The 21,980-nt window shown below is 68.9% G+C and overlaps 2 protein-coding genes across 2 annotated transcripts in view; one reads left to right on the forward strand and one right to left on the reverse strand.

Moving 5' to 3' along the window:
* Positions 1-556: 556 nt before the first annotated feature.
* Positions 557-15,014, forward strand: PTPN23 (protein tyrosine phosphatase non-receptor type 23). Its single transcript, XM_071560389.1, is given in 27 exon segments — positions 557-766; positions 2,207-2,281; positions 3,236-3,363; positions 4,220-4,296; positions 4,996-5,045; positions 5,541-5,672; positions 5,976-6,056; positions 6,459-6,590; positions 6,721-6,768; positions 7,005-7,061; positions 7,244-7,302; positions 7,532-7,611; positions 7,724-7,838; positions 8,078-8,143; positions 8,251-8,396; positions 9,051-9,359; positions 10,256-10,410; positions 10,509-10,660; positions 10,860-11,039; positions 11,199-12,587; positions 12,589-13,174; positions 13,351-13,532; positions 13,707-13,811; positions 13,894-14,032; positions 14,151-14,264; positions 14,334-14,369; positions 14,371-15,014. Coding segments are annotated over 27 exon segments (5,178 nt in total). The 5' UTR covers positions 557-682; the 3' UTR covers positions 14,872-15,014.
* SCAP (SREBF chaperone) overlaps positions 14,834-21,980 on the reverse strand; it is a 55,624-nt gene continuing 48,477 nt past the window's right edge. The window contains exons 18-23 of the mRNA XM_071560325.1: positions 21,859-21,944; positions 21,225-21,307; positions 20,295-20,461; positions 18,242-18,322; positions 16,811-17,017; positions 14,834-16,238 (exon numbers count right to left, since the gene is read on the reverse strand). Coding sequence (XP_071416426.1) covers positions 15,993-16,238; positions 16,811-17,017; positions 18,242-18,322; positions 20,295-20,461; positions 21,225-21,307; positions 21,859-21,944 — 870 coding nt within the window. The 3' untranslated portion in view covers positions 14,834-15,992. The remainder of the gene's footprint in view (positions 16,239-16,810; positions 17,018-18,241; positions 18,323-20,294; positions 20,462-21,224; positions 21,308-21,858; positions 21,945-21,980) is intronic.

Consider the following 21,980-nt stretch of genomic DNA (forward strand, 5'->3'; position numbering starts at 1 on the left):
GGATGGGGGTTCCCTCTGGGGTCTGGGAGGGGCCGCTGCTGTGCCGGGACTCAGAAAGTTGTCCATTAATGGATACAAGAATTCAGTTAATGGGCCAGATGAATTCATGGGTCAATTAGTTAATGGCTCAAGTAATTGAATTAATGAGTGAAATTAATGGAATATCGCAGGGTAAGAACTGCCATTTGGGTTGTTCCGCGTTGTTGGAACAGGCCTGGCAGGGGGAGGCCCTGGAGCCCTCGGTCACGTCACGGCGCTGAGGGAACCGGGGGAGGTGGGAAAGGGATAATTAGCAGAGTGATTAATGAGCGGCCCGGACAGCGCCGGTCACGTGGGGTTACAGTGGGAACCGCCCCGCCCCCGGAGGCGGAGCTTCGCCATGACAACATCCGTCTCCTCCAATCAGAGCCCGAGGCGTCGCCATGGTTACACCCGCTCCCGCCTATCAGCGAGCGCGACGTCACCATGACAACCCCGCATGGTCCGCCCAAGGGGCGTGGCCCCGCCGGTGGGCGGGGCGTCGCCATGGGAACAGAAACGGAAGTGTCGCGCGGACTGCGTGTCCCGTGATCCCCCGCGCGCGGTTCCGGCGGGCCCGGACCGGGATCGGGATCGGGATCGGGATCGGGATCGGGATCGGGATCGGGATCGGGATCAGCGGGCCGGGAGCGGCCGGGCCGCCATGGAGGCCGTGCCCCGCATGCCCATGATCTGGCTCGACCTCAAGGAGGCCGGGGAGTTCGCCTTCAACGCCGCCGTCAAGAAGGTGGGGCCGGGGAGGGGCCGGCGGGGCCTGAGGGGGCGGGGGGGCTGTGAGGGAGGGGCGGGGGGGGCGGTCAGGGCTTTGGGGAAGGGGTTGGGGTCTGTGAGGGGTCCCGGGCGGGCTCTGGGGGTGTTTGGGGTCTGTGAGGGATTCTGGGGGTATTTGGGGTCTGTGAGGGGTCCTGGGGGGACTCTGGGGGTGTTTGGGGTCTGTGAGGGGTCCCGGGGGGGCTCTGGGGGTGTTTGGGGTCTGTGAGGGGCTCTGGGGGGGCTCTGGGGGTGTTTGGGGTCTGTGAGGGGTCCCGGGGGGTCTCTGGGGGTGTTTGGGGTCTGTGAGGGGCTCTGGGGGGGCTCTGGGGGTGTTTGGGGTCTGTGAGGGGCTCTGGGGGTGTTTGCGGTTTGTGAGGGGTCCCGGGGAGGCTCTGGGGGTGTTTGGGGTCTGTGAGGGCTCTGGGGGTGTTTGGGGTCTGTGAGGGGGCTCTGGGGGGCTCAGGGGCGTGTTTGGGGTCTGTGAGGGGCTCTGGGGATGTTTGGGGTCTGTGAGGGGCTCTGGGGGTGTTTGGGGTCTGTGAGGGGCTCTGGGGATGTTTGGGGTCTGTGAGGGGCTCAGGGGGGTGTTTGGGGTCTGTGAGGGGGCTCTGGGGGGCTCAGGGGGTGTTTGGGGTCTGTGAGGGGGCTCTGGGGGGCTCAGGGGGGTGTTTGGGGTCTGTGAGGGGCTCTGGGGATGTTTGGGGTCTGTGAGGGGCTCTGGGGGTGTTTGGGGTCTGTGAGGGGCTCTGGGGATGTTTGGGGTCTGTGAGGGGCTCAGGGGGGTGTTTGGGGTCTGTGAGGGGGCTCTGGGGGGCTCAGGGGGTGTTTGGGGTCTGTGAGGGGGCTCTGGGGGGCTCAGGGGGTGTTTGGGGTCTGTGAGGGGCTCTGGGGGGACTCTGGGGGTGTTTGGGGTCTGTGAGGGGCTCTGGGGGTGTTTGGGGTCTGTGAGGGGCTCTGGGGGTGTTTGGGGTCTGTGAGGGGCTCTGGGGGGGCTCTGGGGGTGTTTGGGGTCTGTGAGGGGGCTCTGGGGGGCTCAGGGGGGTGTTTGGGGTCTGTGAGGGGGCTCTGGGGGGCTCAGGGGGTGTTTGGGGTCTGTGAGGGGCTCTGGGGGGACTCAGGGGCTGTTTGGGGTCTGTGAGGGGGCTCTGGGGGGCTCAGGGGGGTTCGGGCCGGGGTGTGAGGGGAGGGCAGACCGAGGGGTGCGGATTTGGGATCTGGGGGTGCTGTGGCAGCGGAGGTGGCGCTGGGGGGGCTGCGGGGCAGGGCCGGGGCGGGGCCGGGGGGACTCCGGGGGTGGCACGGGGGGTCCCCTCTCCCCGCAGCAGCCTTGAGCCCCCCGGCCCAGCCCGGGGTCCCCCACTCCCGCTGCCCCCTCGGGGGTCTCCAGGCCTCTCACAGCCCTCCCCTCTCCCAGTTTGTCCTCAAGAATTACGGGGAGAACCCCGAGAACTACAACGAGGAGCTGCGGAAGCTGGAGCTGCTCCGGCAGGTGAGGCGGGGCCTGCCCGGGTGGGACCCTCGCGGGGGCTTTGGGGCGGCTCTGCCGACCCCCCTGAGCCCCCCGGGCCGGGAGTGGGGCTGGAGCTGCTGCTGTCCCTGCCGTGTCCCACAGAACAGCCTGGGGGTGGTCCCGGGGATCCGGGGGCTGCCGGGCAGGGGAGCAGGGACAGCTCTGGGGGTCCCCAGGGCACAGGAAGGGGGCTCAGACACCCCCAGCCCGGGCAGGGGAGCAGGGACAGCTCTGGGGGTCCCCAGCAGGGCACAGGGAGGGGGCTCAGACACCCCCAGCCCGGGCAGGGGAGCAGGGACAGCTCTGGGGGTCCCCAGGGCACAGGAAGGGGGCTCAGACACCCCCAGCCCGGGCAGGGGAGCAGGGACAGTCCCGGGGGGTCCCCAGGGCACAGGGAGGGGGCTCAGACACCCCCACCCCCGGCAGGGGGAGCAGGGACAGCTCTGGGGGTCCCCAGCAGGGCACAGAGAGGGGGCTCAGACACCCCCAGCCCGGGCAGGGGAGCAGGGACAGCTCTGGGGGTCCCCAGCAGGGCACAGGGAGGGGGCTCAGACACCCCCAGCCCGGGCAGGGGAGCAGGGACAGCTCTGGGGGTCCCCAGGGCACAGGGAGGGGGCTCAGACACCCCCAGCCCGGGCAGGGGAGCAGGGACAGCTCTGGGGGTCCCCAGCAGGGCACAGGGAGGGGGCTCAGACACCCCCAGCCCGGGCAGGGGAGCAGGGACAGCTCTGGGGGTCCCCAGCAGGGCACAGGGAGGGGGCTCAGACACCCCCACCCCCGGCAGGGGGAGCAGGGACAGCTCTGGGGGTCCCCAGCAGGGCACAGGGAGGGGGCTCAGACACCCCCAGCCCGGGCAGCCGGGTGGTGCCGGCCCTGCCCGCAGCGTGTCCCGGGGCCTCCCTCTCCTCTCCCCTCTCTCCTCTCGGTTCCCAGAGCGCCGTCAGCGTGCCCAGGGATTTCGAGGGCTGCAGCACCCTGCGGAAATACCTGGGCCAGCTGCACTTCCTGCAGAGCCGCATCCCCATGGGGGCCGGGCAGGAGGCGGCCGTGCCCGTCACGTGGTGAGGGGCTGGGGTGGGGTGGGGGGCTGTGCCTGGGGAGGGGGGGGCTGGGATGGCATGGATTGGGGGGCTGTGTCTGTCACGTGGTGAGGGGCTGGGGTGGATGGAGGGCTGTGCCCAGAGATAGGGGGCTGGGATGGATGGGGGGCTGTGCCTGGAGAGGGGAGGCTGGGATGGAGGGGGGGCTGTGCCTGGAGAGGGGAGGCTGGGATGGAGGGGGGGCTGTGCCTGTCACATAGTGAGGGGCTGGGGTGGGATGAAGGGGGGGCTGTGCCTGGGGAGGGGGGGCTGGGATAGATGGGGGGGCTGGGACGGATGGGGGGCTGTGCCTGGGGAGGGGGGGCTGGGATGGATGGGGGGCTGTGCCTGGGGAGGGGGGGCTGGGATGGATGGGGGGGCTGGGACGGATGGGGGGCTGTGCCTGGGGAGGGGGGGCTGGGATGGATGGGGGGCTGTGCCTGGGGAGGGGGGGCTGGGATGGATGGGGGGGCTGGGATGGATGGGGGGCTGTGCCTGGGGAGGGTGGTCCTGGGGTGGGGGCTGAGCCAGGCAGGATGGAGCTGTGCCCACCCCCTGGGGAGGGGCTCCTCTAGGGACCCCTCGGGGAACAGGGTCCTGCCCTGAGATGGCACAGGGGGACCCCAAGGACCCTTTGGGTAACGGGGTCCTGGTACAGGAGGGTCCTGGGGAACCCTCAGGGATCAGTGTCCTGTCCCGGGGTGGAATGGGGGGATCCCAGGGATCCTTTGGGGAGCAGTGCCCTGCCCAGGGATCCTTTGGGGACTGGGGCTCCCGACAGATCCTCCTCCTGGAGGAATCCCTGGTTGGTGCCTTGCCCTGACCCCCTTTCCCGCAGGACCGAGATCTTCTCGGGGAAGGCGGTGACACACGAGGACATCAAGTACGAGCAGGCCTGTGTGCTCTACAACCTGGGTGAGGGCCGGGCCCCCTCCCCTCCCGGGCCGGGCCCCCTCCCCTCCCGGGCCGGGCCCCCTCCCCTCCCGGGCCGGGCCCCCTCCCTTCCTGGGCCCCTCCCTTCCTGGGCCCCTCCCCTCCTGGGCCCCTCCCCTCCTGGGCCCCTCCCCTCCTGGGCCGGGCCCCCTCCCCTCCTGGGCCCCTCCCCTCCTGGGCCGGGCCCCCTCCCCTCCTGGGCCGGGCCCCCTCCCCTCCTGGGGCCCCCTCCCCTCCCGGGCCGGGCCCCCTCCCCTCCCGGGCCGGGCCCCCTCCCCTCCTGGGCCGGGCCCCCTCCCCTCCTGGGCCGGGCCCCCTCCCCTCCTGGGGCCCCCTCCCCTCCCGGGCCGGGCCCCCTCCCCTCCCGGGCCGGGCCCCCTCCCCTCCTGGGCCGGGCCCCCTCCCCTCCTGGGCCGGGCCCCCTCCCCTCCTGGGGCCCCTCCCCTCCCCTCCTGGGGCCCCTCCCCTCCCCTCCTGGGGCCCCTCCCCTCCCGGGCCCCCTCCCCTCCCCTCCCGGGGCCCCCTCCCCTCCTGGGCCCCTCCCCTCCCGGGGCCCCCTCCCCTCCCGGGGCCCCCCTCCCGTGGGTTTGGGGGCCAGGGCTCCTCCTGCTCCCAGGCCCCGATCCCGGGGGTGTCGTGCCGGGGGTCCCTGCCCTGCTGAGCCCCGGCCTGTCCCCACAGGAGCACTGCATTCCATGCTGGGAGCCATGGACAAGAGAGTGTCTGAGGAGGTAATGGAGGGATGGGGGAGCACCTGGACACGGGCTGTGACGGGCTGGAATCCTGGGGGCAGCTTTGGGGTCACCAGGAGCCACACGTGGAGGGGCTGGAGCGTCTCCAGGGAAGGGAACAGAGCTGGGGAGGGGGCTGGAGCACCAGGAGGGACTGAGGGATGAGGGGGCTCAGGAGGGACCTGAGAGGGGCAGGGGAGTGGAGCCATGAGGGAGTCAGGCTCTGCTCCCAGGGAACAAGGGACAGGATGAGAGAAAATGGCCTCCAGTTGCACCAGGAGAGGTTTGGGTTGGATATTGGGAAAATGCCATCCTGGGAAGGGCTGTCCAGCCCTGGCACAGCTGCCCAGGGCAGGGGTGGATCCCCATCCCTGCAGAGGCCCCATGGATGTGGCACTTGGGGACATGCCCAGTGGTGGCCTTGGCAGTGCTGGGGCACCTGTGAACTCCGTGGTCTGGGAGGGTTCTCCAGCCCCAACAATTCGGATCCCTCAGGGCATGAAGGTTTCCTGCACCCACTTCCAATGTGCTGCTGGTGCCTTCACCTACCTGCGGGATCACTTCCCACATTCCTACAGCGTCGACATGAGCCACCAGATCCTCAGCCTCAACATCAACCTCATGCTGGTGGGAACTGGGGGCACTGGGACAGCCTGAGCTGTGTCTGTAGGGTGGGGTGTTCCTGGGGATCCAGGGAGGTGGGACCCAGAGGCCCACGGGGAGTTGTCTGTGGGATCTGAGCTCCCTCCAGGGTGGAAAGGAGGTTTTGGGGGGCAGTGGGAGTCAGGGAGGGCTCTGTGACACTCCTGGGCTCTCTGGGCACTTTGGGACTGACCTCTCAGGAAAAGGGCTGGAGCTGGTGGGTCCTTCTGGGGTCTGGGGTGTTCCAAGGGTTGGGGACATCAGACATTCCCCTCTTGTCCCTGGCAGGGCCAGGCACAGGAGTGTCTCCTGGAGAAGTCCATGCTGGACAACAGGAAGAGCTTCCTTGTGGCCCGGATCAGTGCCCAGGTGAGCTCCAGGAGCTGCTCCCAGCACAGTCCAGGGACAGGGACTTTGGGCAAGGGCCTGCAGTGGCAGGACACAGGGAGTGGCTTCCCACTGCCAGAGGGGAGGTTTGGGTGGGATTTTGGGAAGGAGTTGTTGGCTGTGGTGGTGGTGAGGGACTGGAATGGGTTTCCCAGAGCAGCTGTGGCTGCCCCATCCCTGGAAGTGTCCAGTGCCAGGTTGGGTGGGGCTTGGAGCAGCCTGGACTGGGGACAGGTGTCCCAGTGGTGTTGCCAGTCCCTGGCTCTGATCCCAGACACATCCCTGGGTTCCCTGCTGACCATTTTCCTGGGTGATCAAATCCTGGGGCTGGTCCCAGCTGGGCTCTGTGTCCCCGGGGTCCCCCAGCCCTGTCCCTCCCCACAGGTGGTGGATTACTACAAGGAGGCCTGCAGGGCCCTGGAGAACTCAGAGACAGCCTCGCTGCTGGGCAAGATCCAGAAGGACTGGAAGAAGCTGGTTCAGATGAAAATCTACTATTTCGCTGCTGTGGCCCATGTGAGTGGAACAGGATCCAGGGGGGCTCTCCCTGTGCTCCCCTCTCTCCTTGGGCTGCTTCCTGAGCTTTTCCTGCCCCTCTCAGAGCTCTGCCTGGAGTTACAGAGCTCTGATCCCTGTTTTCTTGCAGCTGCACATGGGGAAACAGGCTGAGGAACAGCAGAAGTTTGGGGAAAGGGTAAGTGAAGCCATCATCCCTTTTCATCCGCTCCAGGCTCTGTGTCCTGGTCCTGGGAAGGGAGTTGAGGTTGGCACGCTGGACATCCATGAGTGTGTTGCCCATGTCCTGTGTCCTGCTGGTGTCTGGGAGCTCTGGGAAAGCCCTGGGAAGCTCTGGCCCTCATGGACTGCTGTCCTCATGCAGAGCAGGGACATGGACTCCCGTGCCAACCCCCATTCCTGCTCTCTCCACAGGTCATCTACTTCCAGAGTGCTCTGGATAAGCTCAACGAAGCCATCAAGCTGGCAAAGGTGTGTCCCTGGGGCAGGGATTGCGGGATTCCCACTCCAGAGCTGGGCCCTGGGCTGCCAGGGGAGGCTTGGGATGGGTTTAAGAGGCTCCAGGCCTCTCTGTTCCCATCTGGAGCAGGGCGGGAGGTGCCTGGGAGGCTTCAGGAACACCTGGACAGTGATGCCCATTCTCAATTCCACAGGGCCAGCCCGAAACTGTGCAGGAAGCCCTGAGGTTCACCATGGATGTGATCGGTGGGAAGTGAGTGTGGATGGGGCACCCCACGGGGGTGTGTTTGTCCTTCTCCAGGGCTTGGGAATGCTGGGGGACAGGGAGCCAGGGAGGTGTTCCTGGTGCCCCTGATGGAGAGCCTGGCACTGCCCCAGGCTCTGAGGATGGGCGGCTGCTGGAGTGATCCCAGTGGAAGCGACCTCAGAGAGGCAGGAATGCCGCCTGCTCCTCCTGACACAGCATCACTTCCCAACTCCAGGTACAATTCAGCCAAGAAGGACAATGACTTCATCTACCACGAGGCTGTGCCTGCACTGGACACCCTGCAGTCTGTCAAAGGTGGGCAGTGGGACACACCCAGGGGGCTCTGGGACCCCCAGGGACAGGGATCTGCTGGGACTGAGCGGGAGGATCCGTTTGGGAGCGACCCCAGCCGGGCTGTGTCCCGCAGGTGCCCCCCTGGTGAAGGCTCTGCCCGTGAACCCCACGGACCCCGCGGTCACCGGCCCCGACATCTTCGCCAAGCTGGTGCCCATGGCTGCCCACGAGGCCTCGTCCCTGTACAGGTGTGTCCAAGGGGGATGGGTGGGATGGGGTGGGATGGAATGGGATGGGGGGGTGGGTCCCAGCAAGGGCCCCCTGTCCCAGCTCAGGCTCCACAGGCTGGAGGAGCTGGAGGGGACCAAAGTCACGGCCACAGCCGGACGGGGCTCCAGCTGGTCCCCCAGGGGTACCAGGGCTCAGAGGACTCAGGAATGCTGGCAGAGGATTCCCTGCACTCATGGGGTGTTTTGTCCTGTCACAGCGAGGAAAAGGCCAAACTGCTGCGGGACGTGATGGCCAAGATCGAGGCCAAGAACGAAGTGCTGGAGTACGTGAGTGGGACTGGTGGGGCCCAGCCCACAGGGGTCCTGGTGGTCCCAGGCTTTTGGGAGGGGGCACACAGCCACCCCTCAGGGGCCCCTCTCTGTCCCACAGCCAGTTCATGGACTCCATGCAGCTGGATCCTGAGACTGTGGACAACCTGGACATGTACAACCACATCCCACCCGTGCTGATGGAGAAGTGTGCGGCGCTCAGCGTGCGCCCCGACACCGTCTGCAACCTCGTCCAGTCCATGCAGGGTGAGGGTGTGGGACCCCCGGGGGCACTGGGGGTGGCACTGCCCCTTGCTCAGGGCTGGGGGCACTGGGGGTGGCACTGCCCCCTGCTCAGGGCTGGGGGCATGGGGGGGTGGCATTGCCCCCTGCTCAGGGCTGGGGGCACGGGGGGTGGCACTGCTGCCTGCTCAGGGCTGGGGGCATGGGGGGTGGCATTGCCCCCTGCTCAGGGCTGGGGGCATGGGGGGTGGCATTGCCCCCTGCTCAGGGCTGGGGGGTCCTGGGGGTGGCATTGCCCCCTGCTCAGGGCTGGGGGCACGGGGGGTGGCACTGCCCCCTGCCCAGGGCTGGGAGGTCCTGGGGGTTGGTAGTGTCCCCTGCTCAGGGCTGGGTGTTGAGAATGGCCACACCAACAGCTGCTTCTGTGCTGGTGTAAATTCCTGAATCCCAAAGTGTTTTCCCTGTTGGATGGGAGGGCTGTGACCCCGAGGGGGTGGGTGCCCAGGGGGCCAGCCCCAGGTTTATTCCCAGAGCTGCCATGTCCCTGCCAGCAGTGTCCCTGCCCTGGGCTGCCCGCAGCCAGGTTTATTCCCAGGATGCCATGTCCATGCTTGGCCCCAGGCCCAGAGCAGGCAGGAGGTGTCCCAGCCCCTCCCCAGCCCCCGTGTGTCCCCCCAGTGCTCTCCGGGGTCTTCACGGACGTGGAGGCGTCGCTGAAGGAGATCCGGGACCTGCTGGAGGAGGACGAGGCGCAGGAGCAGAAGCTGCAGGAGCTGCTGGGGCGGGTCCCGCCGGCGCCGGCATCGCCCCCGGGGCTGGCCGAGGTGAGCAAGGAGTGCTCCAAGTACCTGGAGCTGCACGAGAAGGCCAGTTTCACCAACACGGAGCTGCACCGGGCCATGAACCTGCACCTGGGCAACCTGCGCCTGCTCGGCGGGCCCCTGGAGCAGGTGCGGGCCGCGCTGCCCACGCCCAGCCTGAGCGAAGGTGAGGCTGCAGGGTGCCCCCTCGGGGGGCTGGCTGTGTCCCCCTGGGCTGGGGGAGCAGGGCTGCCCTCCCTGTGTTCCCCTGGGGGTCTGGCTGTCCCCATCACAGCCCAGCCTGGGGGAGCAGGGCTGCCCTCCCTGTGCCCCATGGGGGTCTGGCTGTCCCCATCACAGCCCAGCCTGGGGGAGCAGGGCTGCCCTCCCTGTGTTCCCCTGGGGGTCTGGCTGTCCCCATCACAGCCCAGCCTGGGGGAGCAGGGCTGCCCTCCCTGTGCCCCATGGGGGTCTGGCTGTCCCCATCACACCCCACTCTGGGGGTCTGGCTGTCCCCATCACACCCCACTCTGGGGGTCTGGCTGTCCCCATCACACCCCACTCTGGGGGTCTGGCTATCCCCATCACACCCCACTCTGGGGGTCTGGCTATCCCCATCACATCCCACTCTGGGGGTCTGGCTGTCCCCATCACAGCCCAGCCTGGGGGAGCAGGGCTGCCCTCCCTGTGCCCCCTGGGGGTCTGGCTGTCCCCATCACAGCCCAGCCTGGGGGAGCAGGGCTGCCCTCCCTGTGCCACCGTGGGGGTCTGGCTGTCCCCATCACACCCCACTCTGGGGATCTGGCTGTCCCCATCACTGCCCAGGTTGGGGGAGGCAAGGCTGCCCTCCCTGTGCCCCCCTTGGGGTCCCTGTGTGTCACCTGGCACTGACACCGTCTGTGTAGGCCAGGGTGGGGGCTTGTCCTCCTGGAAACATGCCAAGTGGGGCCCTGTCTGGGGACAGAGAGGACGGAGACCCAGTCACTGTCCCAGGGGCTGGCTCCTCCCCCCAGTGCATCCCACCCTTTGGGCTCTGTGTGGTTCCTCGGGCCTGGCTCAGCCCTGTCCATGTCCCACCCCCAGATGACAAACAGGTGCTGCAGAACCTGAAGAGAATCCTGGCCAAGGTGCAGGAGATGCGGGACCAGCGCATGTCCCTGGAGCAGCAGCTGCGGGAGATGATCCAGAAGGACGACATCACCACCTCGCTGGTCACCACCGACCACTCCGAGATGAAGGTGGGGCTGGGGCTGGTGGAGGTGGGGCTGGGGACACCCCGTGTCCCCTCAGGAGCCACTCCAGCCCCAGCCCTGCTGACCGACCCCTGTCCCCGCAGAAGCTCTTTGAGGAGCAGCTCAGGAAGTACGACCAGCTGAAGGTGTACCTGGAGCAGAACCTGGCGGCGCAGGAGAACGTGCTCAAGGCCCTGACCGACGCCAACGTCAAGTACGCGGCCGTGCGCAAGGGCCTGGCCGAGGTGGAGCACAAGTGAGTGGGGGCCGTGCCCACAGCAGCTCTGGGGTCACCCCTGGCTGCTCCTGTCCCACCCCACTGCTGGGGCCGTGGCTTTGTCCTGTCCCCGTGCCCAGCCCAGGGGCAGCTGGTGGGATTCCCCAGTGCCTGGCGTTGGGACCCACCCTTATTCTGGCACCCCATCCCACCTGTCCCCTCCCTGCCCCTCTCCCAGGTGGAACACCACCGTGCAGACCCTGGTGGCCTCCTACGAGGCCTATGAGGACCTAATGAAGAAGTCCCAGGAGGGGAAGGATTTCTACACGGACCTGGAGGGGAAGGCGGCCAAGCTGCTGGAGCGGGCACGGGCGGCGTGCCAGGCCAGCCAGGCCCACCGGCAGCAGCTGCTTGAGAGGTGGGTGCTGCCCCGAGCCCACCTCGGGGGGAGCCTGGTGAGCCCCCTGGGAGCTGGGAGGGGCCTTCGAGTGCTTGGGGCGGTGCTCGAGGGTCGCGGTGCGTGTGTTGGTGGGTGGGCAGTGCCCGGCCCCTCCCAGACCCCTCCCCGTTCCCGCAGGGAGCTGAAGAAGCAGCCGCCCCCCCGGCCCACGGCCCCCAAGCCCCCCCTGCAGAAGAAGGCGCTGGAGCCGGGAGGCCCCGAGGGCGCGGATTTGGGCTCCCTGGGGCTGCCGGACCTGCCCGAGGAGCTGCGGAGCCTCCCCCCGGAGCTGCTGCCCGGGCCCCTGGCACAGCTGCCCCCGCCCGTGCTGGCCACCCTGCCCGGGGCGCTGCGGGCCCCCGAGCCCTTCGTGCCGCCGGGGGCGGTGGCCAATGCCCCGCTGCCCGCCCTGGCCCCCACGCCCCCCTTCCCAGGGCACTACCGCCTGCCCGGGCCCCCCGGCCCGTTTGCCCCCGCCGGGGGTGCCCCGGGGCAGCTCCTGCAGCCCTCGGCCCCGGCCGGGCCCGCCCCCAGCCCGGCCCCGGCCGCCCCCCAGCTCTTCCCGGCCGCCCCCCTGATCCGTGCCCCGGCACAGCCGGCGTTCGGGGGGGCCCCACGTGCTGCCCCCACGCTCGTCCCCCCAGCACGGGGCCCTGCCCGGCCCCGCCTACGGCCTGGGCCAGCCCGGGGGGGCCCCCGCTCCGCTCCGCGCCCCCGCCCCGGGGGCAGCTCCCCTGGGTGCCCAGCCGGGGGTGGGCGGCCCGGAGCCCCCGGGCACACGCCCGGCCACCACCACAGTGGACAGTGTCCAGGCCCCCCATCTCCAGCTGCACCGCCCCGCCCCGGGGACCCCCGGGCCCCTTCCTGCCCCCCCAGCGCCCGGGGGCGCCCCCGGCCCCCTTCCCCTACGCCGCGGGCGGGGTCCAGCCCGTCCAGCCCTTCGTGGCACCGGCCCAGCGCCCCTTCCCCCCGGCACAGGCCCCGCACACCTTCGCCCCGGCCCAGGCCCCCCAGCAGTTCCCCCCGGGGCCGTTCCTGCCCCCGGCCCAGGCCCCGCTGCCCTTCCAGGCGCCCCCCCGGCCCTCCCTGCCGGCCCCGGCCCAGTTCCCCCAGCAGCCCTTCGCCGGCCCCGGGGGGCAGCTGCCCCCGCCCGCGCCCCGGGCAGCCCCCCGCTGCCGCCCCAGCTCTACTCGCTCCCGGGACAGGACCAGTTGCCCCGGCCGGGGCTCGCCCCCCACCCGGGGGCCGTGCCCTTCCCCAGAGCCCCTGCCCAGAGCGGGCCCCCGGCGCTGGGGGGGCTCCCGCCGGTGCCCCCCCGGTTCCTCCCCCGCGCTGCCCTTCTGCCCCAGCCCGGCACCCCCCGGCACTTCCGCTGCCCCCCGGGTCCATGCCCGCCCCGAGCCAGGCGCCCGCCCCCAGCCCCGGGCCGGGCACCGTAGTGGTCCCGGGCCCCCTGGTGCCGTCCCCGGCGCCCTCGCCGGTGCCCGCACTGCCCATGCAGCCCCCGGCCCCGCGCCCCCCGCCCGCCCCGGCCGGGGACGCGCCGTTCCCCGCGGCAGAGCCCGTGCCCCGCGGACCTGCTGTCGTCCAGCCCCGAGAGCCAGGCCGGGGGCGCGGCGGCCGCGGGGCTGCTGCAGCCCACCAAGGCGGACGGGCAGCGGCCGCGGGCCGTGCAGGTGATCGAGGCGGACCCGTACGCGCAGCCGGAGCGGGTGCAGCGGCTGCGGGCCGAGCTGGAGCGGTTCCGGGTGCTGGCCGAGCGGCTGGAGCGGCCCTTGCCCGGCGGCGGCTCCGAGCTGGACGCGCTCTGGAAGGAGCTGCAGGACGCGCAGGAGCGGGACGCGCGGCAGCGCTCCATCGCCATCGCCCGCTGCTACTCCATGAAGAACCGGCACCAGGACATCATGCCCTACGACCTCAACCGCGTCGTGCTGCGCTCGGGCAAGGACGACTACATCAACGCCAGCCGCGTGGAGGACCTGTCCCCGTACTGCCCCGCGCTCATCGCCACGCAGGCCCCGCTGCTCGGCACCGCCGCCGACTTCTGGCTCATGATCTACGAGCAGAAGGTCTCCGTGGTCGTCATGTTGGTGTCCGAGCAGGAGCTGGACAAGGTGCGTCCTGGCCGGGGTGAGGGACAGTGGGGGATGGCCGGGGCAGGGCCCTGGGGATGGGACCGGTGTCCCCTCGCGGATGGGACACCCCGGCCGGCGCCCCTCGCCCTTGCTCTGCCCAGCGGTGGCACCGGGGCCGCGGGTCCCGGCGCTGTCCTGAGCGCCTCTCCCCGCAGAAGGTGCTGCGGTACTTCCCGTCGGAGCGGGGCCAGCCCGTGGCCCACGGCCCCCTGACCCTGGTGCTCACCGGCCTGCGCGTGACCCCCACGCACGTGGAGCGGATGCTGACCCTGCAGTATCGCGACCAGAGCCTCAAGCGCACCGTCGCCCACCTCCAGTTCACCTCCTGGCCTGAGCTGTACGAAGGGGCGGGCAGGGGGGCTGGGGGCGGTGACAGGGGAAGTGGGAGGGTGGGAGCCGAGATCGGCCCCGCGGGGGCTGCGGCACCGCCGCTCTGGAGCGCAGGAGGGTCTTTGGGCAGCCCTGACCCCTCCTGCGGGTGCCGAGTGCGTGTGTGTGTCCCCCTCCCCAGGGGCCTGCCCGACAGCAAGGGGAGCCTCCTCCGCTTCATCCAGGAGGTGCACGGGCACTACCTGCACCAGCGCCCGCTGCACACACCTGTCGTGGTGCACTGCAGGTGAGCGGGGCCGGGGGCTCGGGGGCTCCCGGGGTGGGGCGGGGTCCCCCCGCGGGGTGTCACAGCGGGGGTCTCTCTGCAGCTCCGGCGTGGGCCGCACCGGGGCCTTCTGCCTCCTGTACGCGGCCGTGCAGGAGGTGGAGGCCGGGAAGGGCATCCCGGACCTGGCGCAGCTGGTGAGGCGGATGCGGCAGCAGCGCAAGCACATGCTGCAGGAGAAGGTACGGGGCGGGGCCCGCAGCCTCCGGGGGCTTCAGGCGGGGGTCGCAGCGCCCCGGGGGCTTCAGACGGGGGTCGCAGCCCCCCGAGATCTCACCGGATCGGTCCCCTCCCCTGCAGCTGCACCTCAAGTTCTGTTTCGAGGCCGTGCTGCTCCACGTGGAGCAGGTGCTGCTGCGCCACGGCGTGGGGACCCCCGCGCTGCCCAAGCCCCCCAGCAGCACCTCCCCCAAGGTGGGTATGGGGAGGGAGGGCGCGGGGGGCTCTGCCATCTCCGGGGCTCACGGGGCTGCTCTCCCCCAGCTCTACTTCCAGCAGGACCCCCAGGACCTGGTGCTGGGGGGGGGACGTGCCCATCAGCTCCATCCAGGCCACCATCGCCAAGCTCAGCATCAAACCGGGGGGGCCCAGTGCGGAGCCCGGGGGGGGCTGGGGGGTGGATCCCGCCCCCCCTGCGGACCCCCCGGACCCCGAGGTGCTGCCAGTGCTCCCCGACGGCCTCGTGGATGGTGTTGGGGTGCCTGTGCCTGAGCCCCCCGCCCCGGGGCCGCCCCTGCCCGAGGCACAGGGTGACACCGAGAGCAGCAACCACGTTGGAGAGACCCCCGAGGGGCCGCCCGAGCCCCCCGCCGCGCCCCCCGCCTCCTCCTCCTCCTCGCTGGAGCTGCTGGCGTCGCTCACGCCCGAGGCCTTCAGCCTGGACGCCTCCCTGAAGGGCAAACAGCGCATGAACAAGCAGAACTTCCTGCAGGCGCAGCCGGGCGAGGGGCTCCGCGGGCCCCGGCCCAGCGACGACCCCCTGAGCATGCTCGACCCCCTCTGGACACTCAACAAGGCGTGAGGGGGGCGGGACCCCCGGCCCCCCACCCACACTGACTCCAGTAGAACTGACTTTTTCAGCTCTTTGCTACTAAAATAAAGCGAGTTCCTCTGCAGGGCGCTGGTGCTGCGCTGAGGGCCCCGGGGGGCAGCCAGGCCCGGTTAGCTCCGTTTAATGTCCTCGCACACGTTATAAAACACGATCCGGTACAAAAAGCGTCCCCTGTACAGCACAAAGGTACAGCGGGGCGAAGGCCACCCCGGGGGGCCGTCCTGGGGGTCCCAGGGGGGAGCTGCCCCCTCTGCCGGGCCGGCGCCGCCTCTACAATCACCGGGGGTCAAGGACAGACGTCATCGGCATTTGGGGGGCACAGCGGGGGGTCCGGCCTGGAGGGGATGCGGCAGGGCCGGCAGTGCAATGGGGCGGGGGGCTCTGGGGGCAGCCCCGGGCCCGGGCTGTGCTGCCTGCCCTCGGCCCCTCCCGCTGTGCCCCCCAGCCCTGCCCAGGGGTCCCTCCCCAGCACCGGCAGGAGGGGGCGAGGCTCCCGCCGCTCCCAACCTGAGAAAAGCCTCCTGCGGCCCCGCAGCGCAGGGAGGAGGAGGAGGAGGAGGAGGAAGGTGCTATTGCTGCAGACGGGGCGCAGGAGGGTCCAGGCAGGGCAGCTGTGCCGGGCACAGCAAGGGGGCTGCTGGACCCCCGTGTCCCCCTGCCCCAATAAATAATAACTATTTACAGCATATAAATAAATAGGGCTGGGCTGCTGGGGCTGGGCGGGCCCTGCCGCGCCCTAAGGCACGTGGGGGCCGAGCCGCGCCCCTCTGGGGCCGGTCCGGCCCCGGCCCCGCTGCCCCCGGGGCCCTCCGGGGGCTGTTCCGTCCCGGGAGCGGGCGCTGGGCTGGGACAGCCCCCCCGGCTGCCCCGGGCAGGGCAGCACCGGCACCACCCCCGCTGTGCCCCCTGCCCTGTGCCCCCCGTGTCCCTCTGCTCCACCCCCTGCCTGGGGCCGCAGGGAAGGTGCTGGAACAGGGCGAGGAATGGGAGGGCCGGGCCCTGCTGGGTGACCCCAGCCCGGCTCGGGGGGCTCGGCCGCTGTCCCGGCCCCTCAGCCGAGCCCAGCGCTCGGTGCTGCCGCCCCTGCTCTCTCAGTCCAGCTTCTCCAGCACCGAGGGCACGTAGAGCAGGCTGAGCTCGCTGCCGAAGTTGCAGACGATGGCGGCGTTGTCCAGCACCAGGATCTGCCGCGCCGGCTGCGCCTCGTTGCTCTTGCCCAGGTAGACGGTCTGCAGCAGGTCCCCGTAGCCGATGTCCCAGAAGGACACGCAGCCCTGGCCCCCCGTCACCAGCACGTTGTCCGAGATGACGCCCAGGCTGGCACCGCAGCCCAGCTCCTGTGGGACACGGGGCAGGCACTGAGCCCTGGGCTTGGCACGGGACAGAGCTGAGCCCCGTGGGCTGATCTGTGGGGCCGGCCCGTTCTGAGCCTTTGCACGGGACAGGGAAGGTTTCCACATACTGGAGCTTAGAGGCTCCTCAGCAGAGGCGTCTGTGGGGGCTGGTGGGGGCTGGAAAAGTCCAGGAAGAACCTTAAGGGTGTGAGGGGCTCAGCCTGGAGCAGAGGAGGCTCAGGGAGGACCTTTCACTCTCCACAACTCCCTGACAGGAGGTGGGGGCCCAACTCTGCTCCCAGGGAACAAGGGACAGGAGGAAAGGGAACAAGTTGTGTCAGGGGAGGTTTGAGTTGGATATGGGGAAAATTCCCTCCAGCCCCGGCACAGCTGCCCAGGGCAGGGGCGGATCCCCATCCCTGGAGGGATTTCACAGCCCTGTGGATGTGGCACTTGGGGACATGCTCGGTGGTGGCCGTGGCAGTGCTGGGGAATGGCTGGACTGGATGATCTCAGAGGGCTTTTGCAACCCCACCAATCCCACTTTTCCCTGATTATCCCCGCCCAGGCCCCACCTGCTGGATGGAGTAGAGCTTGATGCCCGAGCTGCGGTCCCAGATGCTGATGACGTCATCCAGGCCGCTGCTGATGACGCAGGACGTGGTGCAGGTGAGGGACGTGACGTCACCACGGTGGGCGAACATGTGGCTGACGCGGCTCCCGGTCAGCACGTCCCACAGGCAGATGGCCCCGTCCTGGCCCCCACTCGCCAGCACCATGGTCTGCAGGGACACCAGAGCGGCTCAGGGCCACCCCAGTGCCACCCCGGTGCCACCCCAGTGCCACCCCGGTGCCACCCCAGTGCCACCCCGGTGCCACCCGAAAGCCGCCGGGTGCACGCGCTGGCTCCACACACCATTCCCAGGGCTCCCAGGCCGCAGGACGCAGCAGGAATGTGGGATGGAACCCCGAAGTGCCATCCAGAGGTTCCCTCCATGTGTCCCTGTGCTTTTAAGCAGGTTGGGGGTGACAAACCCCAAGGCCACCAGGGGCAGAGACACCCGAGTTCATTTACATGGGGCTGGACAGCACACAGGGGGCTCCCCCTGCTCTTTTTGGGGGGTGGGGGCACAGCCTTCCCAGGGGGCTCAGGCCCTGCTCACCCCCAGCCCAGCAGGGAAGGAACACGGATTGCCCCCTGCTCCAGCCGGGCAGGGAGGCAGGAGGTGTCCAGGGAAAGGGATCGCTGTGCTCAGTGAGCTGGGAGGAAACTGGGCTGTGAGGAAGGGGGAAGGGGCAGAGGGGGCCGGAGGGGTCCCTCTGGCTGAGCCAGTGGCTCAGGGGTGGGGTCAAGGGTGGGCTGAGGTACCAGCTCAGGTACCGGCTCAGGGGTGGGCTCAGGTACCAGCTCAGGGGTGGGCTCAGGTACCGGCTCAGGGGTGGGCTCAGGTACCGGCTCAGGGGTGGGCTCAGGTACCGGCTCAGGTACCAGCTCAGGGGTGGGCTCAGGTTCCGGCTCAGGGGTGGGCTCAGGTACCGGCTCAGGGGTGGGCTCAGGTACCGGCTCAGGGGTGGGCTCAGGTACCGGCTCAGGTACCAGCTCAGGGGTGGGCTCAGGTACCGGCTCAGGGGTGGGCTCAGGTACCAGCTCAGGGGTGGGCTGAGGTACCAGCTCAGGTACTGGCTCAGGGGTGGGCTCGGGTACCGGCTCAGGGGTGGGCTCAAGTACCAGCTCAGGGGTGGGCTCAGGTACCGGCTCAAGGGTGGGCTCAGGTACCAGCTCAGGGGTGGGCTGAGGTACCAGCTCAGGTACTGGCTCAGGGGTGGGCTCAGGTACCAGCTCAGGGGTGGGCTGAGGTACCGGCTCAGGGGTGGGCTCAGGTACCGGCTCAGGGGTGGGCTCAGGTACCAGCTCAGGTACCGGCTCAGGGGTGGGCTCAGGTACCAGCTCAGGGGTGGGCTCAGGGGTGGGCTCGGGGATGTCTCCACACCCAGGGCCCCCGTACCTGGTCCATGTACACGGCTGTGATGGCTCCCGAGTGGCCCTGCAGGGTGAACAGGCAGCACGAGTCCTCCAGCCGGAACACCTGGGGCAGGACGGGCAGGGGAGAGCTCAGGGGCAGGTGGGGGCAGGTGGTACCACCACAACCCAGCAGATCCCACCTGACCCTCCTGGGGGCAGCGCCAGAGCCTGGCAGTGATTCCAGAGGCCTCAGGATGGTGCTGCCAGGGCAGAGGTAGGTGGGGGCTGTTGGAAGGTGACAGGGCAAGGCAGGGACGTGCAGGGCAGGAGGGGACAGGGAGAGGACAGGGAACACCCCAAAACACAGACCCTGCTATTCCTGGTGGGTCACAGCAACCCCCTGCAGCCCTCGGGACGGGGGCAATGTCTGGAAAGCTGGAGGAGGCCCTGGGGGTGCTGGTAATGGCAGCCGGACATGAGCCAGGTGTGCCCAGGTGTGCAGGCCAATGGCACCTGGTTTGTCCCAGCCATGGTGTGACACAGGCACAGGGCAGTGCCTGTCCCTGTGCTGGCACTGCTGGGGCACCTCCAGTGCTGGGGGCAGTTCTGGGACCCTCAGGACAGACCTGGAGGGGCTGGAGGTGCCCAGGACAGGGACTGGAGCTGGGAAGGGGCTGGAGCAGCAGGAGGGGCTGAGGGAGCTGGGGGGGCTCAGCTGGAGAAAAGGAGGCTCAGGGGGGACCTTCTGGCTCTGCAATCCCTGCCAGGAGGGGGGAGCTGGGACAGGGAGTCGGGAACAGGGACAGGGAACAGGACAAGGGAAATGGTCTCAAGGGGAAGTTCAGGTTGGATATTGGGGAAATTCCTTCATGGAAAGGGCTGTCCAGCCTCCAGCCCTGGCACAACTGCCCAGGGCAAGGGTAGAGTCCCTGTCCTGGAGGAACTTAAAAACTGTGTGGCTGTGGCACTTGGGGACATGGGTCAGTGGTGGCCGTGGCAGTGCTGGGAACAGTTGGAACTGGGGGTCTCACAGGCCCTCCACAACCTCAGTAATTCCATGGTTTGATGAAGTCACCCATCCCCCAGGCAGGAGGGTCCCACACTCAGCTCAGGGTGACACTCAGGGGGGTCTGTCCTTCCAGCTCTGCTGGTGCCACATCCAGGCACGGACAGAACCCGGGGGGGGCTTTGGGAATGTGCCAAGTTTGGCTCCAACCCCTCCCCCTGTGCTCACACAGCCCAGCTCCACCCCCGCTGAGCTCAGCTGTGTCCCCGTGTCCCCACGTCCCCATGTTCCCTCATCCCCATGTCCCCGTGTCCCCACGTCCCCATGTTCCCTCATCCCCATGTCCCCGTGTCCCCATGTCCCCTCATCCTCGTGTCCCCACATCCCCGTGTCCCCGTGTCCCCTGTGTCCCCACATCTCCTGTGTCCCCATGTCCCCACGTCCCCTGTGTCCCCATGTCCCCGTATCTTCATGTCCCTGTGTCCCCATGTCCCCATGTCCCCTCATCCCCATCGCCCTCATGTCCCCATGTCCCCACATCCCCATGTCCCCGTGTCCCCACATCCCCATGTCCCCGTGTCCCCGTGTCCCCATGTCCCCACGTCCCCATGTCCCCATGTCCCCATGTCCCTGTGTCCCCATGTCCCTGTGTCCCCATGTCCCCACATCCCCATCGCCCTCATGTCCCCACGTCCCCTCATCCCCATGTCCCCACGTCCCCTCATCCCCATGTCCCCTCATCCCCGTGTCCCCATGTCCCCTCATCCCCGTGTCCCCACATCCCCATCGTCCTCATGTCCCCACGTCCCCTCATCCCCGTGTCCCCATGTCCCCTCATCCCCATCGCCCTCATGTCCCCATGTCCCCTCATCCCCGTGTCCCCACGTCCCCTCATCCCCGTGTCCCCACGTCCCCTCATCCCCGTGTCCCCACATCCCCTCATCCCCGTGTCCCCATGTCCCCATGTCCCCACATCCCCATCGCCCTCATGTCCCCGTGTCCCCTCATCCCCTCATCCCCGTGTCCCCACGTCCCCTCATCCCCGTGTCCCCACGTCCCCTCATCCCCGTGTCCCCAGCCGGGCTCTCACCCTGAGCGTGTGGTCCTGGCTGCCGGTGACGAGCCGCCCGGCCGCCGCCTTCAGTGCCGTGATGGGCTTGTGGTGGGCACAGGGCACGCTGTGGGTGAGCTGGCACAGCACCACGGCCCCGCCGCCCAGCACCGGCGACACCGGCACGCTGCTCCGGCCCGGCCCCCCTGCGGACACACGGAGGTCACTGCGTGGGCACTGCGTGGGCACTGCGTGGGCACTCCAGGCTGCGGCTCAGGGACGGCCACACGCCGGGTTTGAGGAGTTTGGGGCTGGTCCTGCAGGGAACCCTCAGGCAGGAGCTGCAGTGGCTCAGGGCTCATGAACACCCACAGTGAGGGGCTCAACGGGGTCATGCAATGCCAGAATGGTCTGGGCGGGAGGGACACAAAGCCCACCCAGTGCCACCCCTGCCATGGGCAGGGACACCTCCCACTGTCCCAGGGTGCTCCAGCCTGGCCTGGGACACTCCCAGGGATGGGGCAGCCACAGCTGCTCTGGGTAACCTGTGCCAGGGCCTGCCCACCCTCCCAGGGAGGAACTGCTTCCCATCTAAATCATCCCCTCCAGGCCACTCCAGAACCAAAGGGGCCTCCGTGCTCAACCCAGTTACCCCCAACCCCATGGCTGTGCCGAGGCCCTGGGTGGGAATGAGTGAGACAGAGGAGTATGTGGGAGAGGAAGGAGGTGAGGACAGAGCAGACCTGGAAGCACAGTGGAACCTCCAGGCCTGTGCCCTGGGGAAAACCAGCCTGGGGATGGACCCCCTGCACAGGGAACCCACAGAGCCCACCCTGGCTCAGCACGAGGCAGCACGGGGTGTCCCCTTTACTGCCAAAGCTGAGGAGGGTGTGAGGAAGACTCAGCCCTGAGCAGGGACAGGATGAAGAGGGAGGAGCCCAGGGCAGTGCAGACACTCCCCCTGCTCACCTCGGAACTGCAGGTGGTTCAGGGCCGTGTGTGTCTCCAGTGAGAAGAAATCCAGGGAGCCATTCAGCCTGGCAGCCACGATCCTGAGGAGAGGGAATGGGGGTGAGGAGAGACCCCCACAGAGCACAGACCACCCATGAGATCACAGAGCTCAGCATAAACTGCCCCATGGCACAGCCTCTGGAATTGCAGCCACAGAAACCAGTGACCCAAAGGTCTCCCAGCCCCAAATCCGTGGATATTCTGGTACTGGGAAGACTGAAGTGGCTGATGGAGCTGACCTGGAGCCAGGACAGCTGGTGAGAGGTGCACACAGGGAAGAATTTGGCTGGATGTAAGACTGGATGTCAGGAAAAGGCTCTTCCCCCAGAGGGTGGTGGGCACTGAACAGGCTCCCCAGGGCAGTGGGAGAGCCAGAGCTCCAGGAGCATTTGGACAACACTCTCAGGGATAGGGTGGGATTGTTGAGGTGTCTGAGCAGGGACAGGAGTTGGACTGGAGGATCCCTGTGGGTCCCTCCCAGCTCAGGACATTCCACAGTTCCAAGGAAGAGACTTCCCAGCTGGGCCTGGAGCTGCCATGGAGGTCTGGGCTGGATCCTGGCCCGCCCTGGCCGGGGATCTGCAGGAACTACCTGTTGTTGAGGAAGACGAGGGCCGTGATTCCAGACTGTCCTTCCTCGTTGCTGCTGTGGAGGGTCCCCTCGATGGCATCCCAGACCTGGGGGGGGGGAGATCACTGTGGGGACACTGACCA

Source organism: Pithys albifrons, chromosome 7 (genome assembly GCF_047495875.1).
Source record: "Pithys albifrons albifrons isolate INPA30051 chromosome 7, PitAlb_v1, whole genome shotgun sequence".
Taxonomy (NCBI): Eukaryota; Metazoa; Chordata; class Aves; order Passeriformes; family Thamnophilidae; genus Pithys; species Pithys albifrons.